Here is a 9,196-nt window from a genome sequence, read left to right on the forward strand (position 1 = left end):
TGTCAGGCAAGGCACCACCAGAAGAAGAGCAACAACTGCCAGGCCTGTTACACGCACCTCTCCATCTGACCAGCCAGGAGGAGATTTTCTGAGACGATGCAAACAGGTCGTACCCCCACGTGGGAGCTCCTCTGAGAAGAAGCTCCCACAAGAAGCCTGGTCCCAAAGGCCCTCTTATAGACCCCATGGGCAGGTGGCCCTTCCCCCTGGCAGAAAGAGAAGGGAGGGAGAATGGAGCAATGCTGTGGAAGAGAAGTGCCTTTTCTTGGGCCCAAGAGCTGCATTGCATTGTCAGGAGCATCCCCTGGTCCGCCCTTGAAGGGAATGAGGGATGCGGTGGAGAGACCATGCTTGGACAACCCTGTCACATGGACAAGGGGCTGAGGGAGAACCTGCTGCTCTCTGGTCACTGTCAGGTGCCACTTTGATCACCCACGTGAGCCCTCTTTGCCCCACGTGCTCTCCCTCTCTCTGCTGTCATGCTTAGTCTCCTGTGCAGGAACCATTCTTTCCCGGACAGGGAAGGCAGTGCAGTGAGAAGGCCCTGGAAGCTCAGCTGCTGGCCAAATGCTGAAAGGCAGATTGGGACCCTGAGCAATTCCTCCACAGATTCTTCCCCGCTGCGACGCTGCCAGGTGTCACTGTTTAACAAAGCAGTCCACTGGCGGGGTGTCCGCTCCTTGCTGTCCCCCATCCTCCCTCTCCCCACTTCACTGCCTAGCATCCACAAGGCACGCCCCAGGCACAACACGGCATTTCAAGGGCTTTTATTGGGCCAGTAGACCAGAGCGGTGGATTTGTCAAGAGCCGGGCGAACGGGACAGCCCTTGCCATGCTGGTCTGGGACAGGATTTTCTGTTTTCACTTGGCAGTGACAGCAGCGGTGGCACGGGCAGGTGCAGCCCGTTGCCTGCGCCTTCTCCTCCTGTCCTTGGCCGCCTTCTTTTTGGAGGGTGAGGCCACGCGCTGGCTGTGGGGGACAGCCCTGCTGTGGTGCCTGGGCTTGCCTAGCAGGAGCTGCCTGAGCGCAGAGCTGTTCCGCACAGCCATCTGCAAGTGGCCCGGGGAAATGCGCTGTTGGTTGCTCTTCTTGGAAATCCTCCCAGCCATGTCCATGGTCTTGTGCGTCACCCACTGCAGCACAGCAGCCAGAAAGACGGGGGCCCTGGCTCCAAGGCGCTCAGCGAAGTGGCCTCTGCGCAGCTGCCTGTCTATGCGGCTCACAGGGAAGAGCAGCCCAGCCCGGGAGGAGCGGGAGGAGCGGCTCTTCTTGGCCTTTGCTCCCCTGCCTGTGGGGGGGCCCCCAGAGCACGTGGCTTCAGGCTCCCGCTCCTGCTCAGGCACCACACAGACCTCCTCTGCTCCAGACATGCTGCTCGCGGCTCAATCCTGAGGTGTCTCCAGGCTGCGCGGGCGGATCTCCCTGCGTCCTGACTGCCTTGCCCCTGCTCTTGCTGTCCTTGTTGGCCCTCGCGGTTGGTTTCCGTCCGCAGGTCCTGCCTGCCCCTGCCCGTGCCTGTGCCCGTCCTTGCCGGCCTCTCCAAGCGCTGCGTGTAGCAGGGTGGCCCCACGTGCGCTGCCCAGTGCCCACCACTCTGGAGATGGGCTCCGGACCAGGCCCTCTCCTGCGCAGGCTCTGGTCCTTTATCGCCTGGAGGGGACCAGTAGGCAGGAATCCCCCTGTGACCTCACCCCCCTGCCTGTGACCTCACCCAGCAGGGGGCTCAGGGACCACCCTGCTCCTGCTCCTCCCATTGCTATGGAAGAGGCTGTCCCCACACCTGGCCTTGCCAGGATGAGCCTCCTCCCTGCTCTCTGGCCTGGCCCTGCCCTGTGACCTCTCTGCATCAAAGGCTGCCTCCCGCCTCCAGCCCAAACCCTCATTTCCACTCCTGGGCAGAGAACCTCCCTCTCCTCGCCCTTCCCCATGTCTCAGGATCACGGGGCCATGCCACAGGGCCTCTGAAGTCACAAGGAGCCTTCTGAGCTCATCCAGACCACCCTCTGCTCAAGCAGGGTCAGCTACAGCAGGTTGCCCTGGCCTGGGTCCGGTTGGGTTTGGAAGAACTCCGCAGCTGGAGACTCCACAACCTCTCAGGGTGACATCACTGCACCTCCTCCAGGCTCAACAGTCCCAATGCTCTCGGCATTTCCCTCCAACCAAAGCCCGCATTTTCCCTAGGCTTCCACGTACTTTTGTTGCATCTTCCGGTTCCTCGTTCTCTTCCCCTTCCCTCTCCTTCCCTGTTGGGTAGGTCAAGGTGGAGAGTGACCCAGACGGAAGGAATGCCAATCCAGCCCGACGCCTGCTGTGGCTAAGCAAGAAACAGGTCCCTGGGGTGTGGCTGCCTGGGACAGGTTCGTCTGGGCAGGGCTGTGAGGGAGAAATGCCTCGAGAACATCTCAAGAACACCTGCAGGATATTGTTGGCTGGGGCACTGTGTCTGCTATACTTCACTCCAGAGGCAATGCAGGCAACATGCTCTGCCTGGATGTGGATCCCGAGGTCTCTTCAAGTGCCTTCCTTCAAGACTGAAAATTTTCAGAGACCTTTCTTTGTGATTTCTGCAAGTCCAGCCTTCTTGGCTTTTTGTAGCAAGACAGGGAGCTTGCCAGGTGGCACTTGTTGTTGTTGTTGTAGTTGATGTTATTATTATTTTTTTCATTTTTATTAAACTAAGAAACTCATACCAAGGTGTCATTTAATCACTTTTTAGGTAGTCCCCCTGCTCACATTGCCCAAAGTGGGCTTCACACTTCCAACTCAAACAGTAAAGGCAGGTCTTCCCTTTGGCCCCATATTCCTCCCCTAGTTGAAGAAACGTCAGTCTCTGAGTAGCCAGAGAGATGCCAATTAAAGTGAATCCCAATCTCTCCTGTTTCCCTGCCTTTTATTTATGCGCTATTTACTCTCCCACAAATCAAGGGATTTCGGGATAGCTTTGTCAGTGTACCTGGCAGCCTGATGAAACGCAGAGGCAGTGCCTGCCAAAGAAGGGTGGCAGCTGGAGTTGCTTTCCTTCCCTCCAGGTCACCTCTAGCAGAGGTGTGGAGGAGCTAAATCATGCTGCTTAGTAGAGAAGCAATATCTCATGGACCAAGAGCTTTGCCTTTTTTTTCGTTGTTTGTTTGTTTGTTTGTTTGTGTTCTGAGAATATTGCATTTGCTGTAGTTGTGGAGTTTTAGGACCACTCTCTGGGATGATGGGAAGTCGACTCTCCTTCATGCATGAGGTCACTTCAGAAACAGTGTTTTCAGATGCCCGTACCACTGGCAGGAATGCGTTCAATTTTATATTTGTCTACTGGTATTGATAGCAAATTCTTGTTGATTTCCAGTCTCCCTGAGTTCATAGCATCAATGCCATGTGATTTTTAAAGCTTCCATCTCTGTAAGCAGTCATGGATCCAAATTAGTATCAATGAAGTATGCTGCTTTTGTGGCATTGCTGCTTGCAAGGGCTCCATGAATTGAGGTCTCTGACTACATGGTCTTCTCTCGAACAACAGGAACCTCTTAGCATAAGAAGTGTTTGGATGGCAGTATTTTACAGATCCATTGGATTTGGTTTTCCTGGATTTCTTTAGCATATTGAAAAATAGAGATCTATGTTTAAAATTCATAGTCAGGATTCCCAAGGTCACACAATTCAAACAGCTCAGGTAAAAGACTCAATGTTGTAGGAGTTTTCATATGCAACAGCAGAAATCAAAATGCTGTTCTTGAATTGCCGTCAAGGTCTCTTGTCTATTAAGGTTATTGTGAGTTTCTTGCTGTTGGGAAGATAAAAGTCTGAAACTGCGCTTTTGCCCCAGCTCTCACAGAACAGAGCGCACTTGTTTGTCAAAAAGTAGCTTCAGAGTAAGTAAAAAGCACAACAGGGAGACAGTAGGAAGACAGTGCTACTTCTTCATATAAGAGAGCTGGGACCTGACCATCTGCTCTGGGAAAATGAACCCCCTTCCAATCTGGGGCACGGGGGTTAAGACTTCCCGTTTTACTAATCATTATGGAGGGGAAAAGAAATAAACGAAAAAAAAAGGAAAAAAAAAAAAAAGAAAAAAAAAGAAGCTTGAAAGTCTGCATGCAGAGCCCTCAAAGAAAGGCAGAGAGCATTACGGGTGTTCTGAAATATGAAGTGGACGGCATTGCTCACGGTTACAACTCGGGGGAAAACCTTGTCCCACGCGAACCGCTGTGAGCTGTTTGCGACACGACGACCAGAAGATGGCAGCAGGTGACACTGAGAGCATCCAGGGATGCTACATTTCCTTCAGAGATGCCCAGTTGTTTCGTCGTCCTAAAACAGAAAACTTTATTGATCTCAGTCCTACAGGCAATTATAAGCAGGACACACGGAAAAAGAAAATGCTTATCTTGGAAGTCCAATTCCTTCTCCTTCACCCTCTGAAGGAGATCTGGGAACTACAGCGATTCTGGGAACAATAACACTCTGACCTCAAGTCTAGTGACTTCTACACTCAAATAGCTAATTTCTGCCTGCCAGTTACCTCAATTTTGTAGCTTTTTCCCAACGACAAAGCCTTCGAGAGATCTTTTACAGTGTTAAGGTTTAATACTCCCTACGCTCTGCCCAGGAACATCTGCGTACAATGACACTTCTACAATGTCGGAACTCCCTGCACCCTTTCATGGAGACCACACCGTGAAGCAACACAGACTGCATTTCAGGATTTTCTTGCCTTGCTGCCTTGCTCTTTCTATGAAGGTTTCACCTGCATACAAAGGAGTCGTGATGTGTGGCTATGAGATTCACGACATTCTTGACATTTTAAGCATTAACAACTGCATAGACCTGTATGACTAGGGTAAATGAGAGCCTGTGGTGGTTTTACTCAGGTGGGCAGCCAAGTTCTACCACGGCTGCTCTCTGACTCCCCTTCCTCAAAGGGGAAGGGGGAGAAAATATGACACAAAGAGCTCAGGGGTTGAGATAAGGATGGGGAGATTGCTCAACAATTATCGTGATGGGCAAAACTGACTCAGAGTAGGGAGATAGTAAGATTTATTGCCTATTACTAACAAGCTAGAAAAGTGAGAAACAACGGAAAGAAACAGCAGTGTGCCCTGGCAGCCAGGAGGGCCAGCCGTATCCTGGGGTGCATCAAGCACGGCATCGCTAGTCAGTCAAGAGAAGTGATTGTCCTGCTCTACTCTGCGCTGGTGCAGCCTCACCTCGAGTACTGTGTGCAGTTCTGGGCACCACAGTACAAAAGGATGTGAAACTGTTGGAGAGTGTCCAGAGGAGAGCTACAAAGATGGTGAAGAGCCTAGAGGGGAAGACATATGAGGAGCAGCTGAGGTCACTGGGCCTGTTCAGGCTGGAAAAGCGGAGGCTGAGGGGAGATCTCATTGTAGTCTACAGCTTCCTCACGAGGGAGAGTGGAGGGGCAGGCACCGATCTATTCTCTTTAGTGACCAGTGATAGGACCCGAGGGAATGAAGTCAAGCTGCAGCAGGGGAGGTTCAGGCTGGATATCAGGAAGAGGTTCTTCACTGAGAGGGTTCTCTTGCATTGGAACAGGCTCCCCAGGGAAGTAGTCACTGCACCAAGCCTGTCAGAGTTTAAGAAGCATTTGGACTGTGCTCTTAGTCATATGGTCTGAATTTTTGGGTAGACTTGTGTGGTTCCAGGAGTTGGACTGGATGATCCTTGTGGGTCCCTTCCAACTCGGGATATTCTATGACTCTATGGTTCCATGAAACCAAAAATGCCTTCCCCCCCATCTGCCCTCTTCCACCTTGTATTGGGTATGGCTGGGATGTTAACTTTCCCTGCAGCAGCCAGTGCTGTGCTCTACACTTGCAGCTAGAACAGCACTGGTATCACACCAGTGTTGTGTCTGCTGCTGAGCAGTGCTGGCACAGCATCAGGACTCTCTCTAACCCTCCCAGAGTCAGCAGGCTGGGGGTGGGCAAAAAGTGAGAAAGGAACATCACCAGGACAGCTGACCTAAACCAACCAAAGGGATATTCCATACTATATGATGTCACACTCAGCAATAAAAGGTGGAAAAAGGAAGAAGGGGGGAGGGGTGGGCTCTGTTGCGAAAACATCTGTCCTCCCGAACACCGCTACGTGCATTGAGACCCTGCTTCAAAGACATGGTCAAGCATAGCTCATTTGTGGGAAACAGAGAGTAATTTCTTTCTTCTGTACTTTCACACAGCCTTTACTTTTTTTGTTGTTTTGTTTTGTTGGTTTTTGGTTTGTTTGTTTGTTTTTCCATTTTCCCCTCCCTTTTTCCCTTTTCCTTTTTTCCTTTTAGTTAAATTGTTTAATTAATAATAATCTTTCCTTAATAATTATTTTCCCTTTAATTAAATTATCCTTATCTCAACCCGTGAGTTGTTCTTTCCTTTACTTCTTCCCCTCCTCTTCTGAGGAGGGGGAGTGAGAGAGCGGTTGTAGTGGAATTCAGCTGCCTAGCAAGGTAAAACCACCACACACCTCCTTCCTCCAGGCGGTGCGGGGGAATGAGGGAATGGGGGTTGTGGTCAGTCTATAGCACTTCATCTCCACTGCTCCTTCTCACTCACTCTGTGCCCCTGCTCCACGTGAGGTCCCTCTCACAGGATGCCGTCCTTCCTGAACTGGTCATGCAGGGGCTGCCCACAGGCAGCAGCTCTTCAAGAACTGCTCCAGATATGGGTCTGTACCATGGGGTCCATCCCTCAGGAGCAAACTGCTCCAACCTGGACTCCCCATGGGCAGCAGCTCCTGCCAGACCCACTGCTCCTGCGTGGGATCCTCTCCATGGGCTACAGGTCCAGCCTGGAATCTGCTCCGGCAGGGGTCCTCCACAGGCCGCAGCCTCCATCAGTGCAGGTCCACCTGCTCCACTGGGGGCTCTTCCACGGGCTGCAGCATGGAGATCTGCTCCACTACGGTACTCCATGGGCTGCAGTGGGACAGCCTGCTTCACCATGGTCCTCACCACAGGCCGCAGGGGACTTCTGCTCCAGTGCCTGGAGCACCTCTCTCCCTCCTTCTTCACTGACTTTGGTGCCTGCAAGGCTGTTTTTCACTCCTCTCTCTCTCCCAGCTGCTATGTGACAGTGTTTTTATTTTTTCGCTGTCTTAAATATGTTCTCACAGAGGCGCAAAAAACATCGCTTATCGGCTCAGCTCTGGCCAGCAGCAGGGTCCTTATCTAACACGGGGCTCCTTACGACTGCACAGGAGGGTCATCCAAGACCTTTTGCTCTTCCAGAAGCATTCATCTTCAGCGTCTCTCATAATCTGTGACCATCCTTCTAGGTCCAGATATTATTTCAGCTGCTTTCAGAACCACAAAACCACTGCTGGAGGGAGGTCCTGCCCATCAGGGTCAGTCACCCAACAGACAGGTTCCTGCCTGCCTTCCCAACATGGTCTGTACTCCAGTCTCCCTTTGAAGAGTTTTTTGCAGTGTCCAACTGTGCAGCCTAGGTCAGCCTATGAAGATACTCCAGCAGACAGGAAAAAAAAAAAAAAAAAGCAGCAAAAAGCAAAAATCAGTCTTGTTACAACACTCTCTAGGTAGGGTCCAGGGAGGGCTGGCAAACTTGACTGTACTCAAAAGGAGAACATCCATCTTTGGCCTGGTAAGATGTTTCCTGTCCACATTTCCCACAGAAATGTAGAAACATGGAATAGTTTGGATTGGAAGGGACCTTAAAGATCATTTAGTTCCAAGCCCCCTGCCATGGGCAGGGACACCTGCCACTAGGCCAGGTTGCTCAAAGCCCCATCTAACCTGGCCTTAAACACTTCCAGGGAGGGGGCATCCACAGCTTCTTTGAGCAACCTGTTCCAGTGCCTCACCACCCTCTGAGTGAAGAATTTATTCCTAATATCTAATCTAAATCTACTGTCTTTTAGTCTAAAGCCATTACTCCCTGTCCTATCACTACACTCCCTGACAAAAAGTCCCTCTCCAGCTTTCCTGTAGGTCCCCATTAATTGCTGGAAGGCTGCTCTATGGTCTCTCTGGAGTCTTCTCTTCTCTAGTCTGAAAAACCCCAGCTCTCTCAGCCTCTCTTCATTGGAGAGGTGCTCCAGCCTTTTAATCATCGTAGTGGCCTTCCTCTAGACTTGCTCCAACGGGTCCATGTCCTTCTTATGTCGGGGACTCCAGAGCTGAAAGCAGTACTTCAGGTGGGGTCTCATGAAGGTAGAGTAGAGGGGGAAAATCATGACCCTCAACCTGCTGGCCACAATTCTTTTGATGCAGCCCAGGATACAATTGGCTTTATGGGCTGCTAGTGCACATTGCTGGCTTGTGCTGAGCTTTTTGTCAATCAGCAACCCCAGGTCCTTCTCCTCAGAGCTGCTCTCAATTCATTCTCTGACCAGCCTGTATTGTGCTTGGGATTGCCCTGACCTAGATGCAGGACCTTGCACTTGGCCTTGTAGAACTTCAGGAAGTTCACACAGGCCCACCTCTCAAGCCTGTCAAGGTCCCCCTGGATATCATCCCTTCCCTACAGCATGTCAACCACATCACTCAGATTGCTGTCATCTGCAAACTTACCGAAGTTTGATTCAATCCCACTGCCCATGTTACCAACAAAGATGTTAAATACTGGCAGTTCCAATACTGGATATGGAGGAACAACACCTGTAGTCACTGGTCTCCACCTGGACATCAAGCTGTTAACCACAACTCTTCGAATTTGACCATCCAGCCAATTCCTTATCCACTGAGTGGTCCATCCATCCAGTCCATGCCTCTCCAATTTAGAGACAAGGATATTGCACAGGACAATGTCACATGCTTTGCATAAGTCCAGATAGCTGACATCAGTTGCTGTTCCTGTATCCACCGATGCTGTAACCCCATCATAGAAGGCCACCAAATTTCTCAGACATGATTTGTCCTTAGTGAAGCCATGTTGGCTTTCACCAGTCATTTCTTTGTTTTCCATGTGCATCTGGTCCATGTTCTTGCTAGGCACAGAGATGAGGCTGCCTGGCCTTTAGTTCTCCAGGTCTTCCTTTTTCACTTTTTTAAAAATGGGTGTTATGTTTCCCATTTTCCAGTCAGCGGGAACTTCACTGGACTGCCACAACTTCTCAAATATGATGGACAGTGGCTTAACATCTTCATCTGTTAGTTCCCTGGGTGCCCATGGATGCATCTCATCAGGTCCCATGGACCTGTGCACCTTCAGGTTCCTTAGATGGTCTCAG

At 51.0% G+C, this 9,196-nt stretch overlaps 1 protein-coding gene across 1 annotated transcript in view; it reads right to left on the reverse strand.

Annotated features, from left to right (window-relative positions):
- Window positions 1-2,277, reverse strand: part of LOC310881023 (histone H2A-like) — a 2,436-nt gene extending 159 nt beyond the window's left edge. The window contains exon 1 of the mRNA XM_083797707.1: window positions 1-2,277. This exon is cut by the window's left edge and continues 159 nt beyond it. Within this exon, the coding sequence (XP_083653833.1) occupies window positions 862-1,371 (510 nt within the window). The 5' untranslated portion in view covers window positions 1,372-2,277 and the 3' untranslated portion in view covers window positions 1-861.
- Between the last annotated feature and the right edge of the window lie 6,919 nt (window positions 2,278-9,196).

This window comes from Anser anser, assembly GCF_964211835.1.
Source record: "Anser anser genome assembly, chromosome: 1".
In the NCBI taxonomy this organism is placed as follows: domain Eukaryota; kingdom Metazoa; phylum Chordata; class Aves; order Anseriformes; family Anatidae; genus Anser; species Anser anser.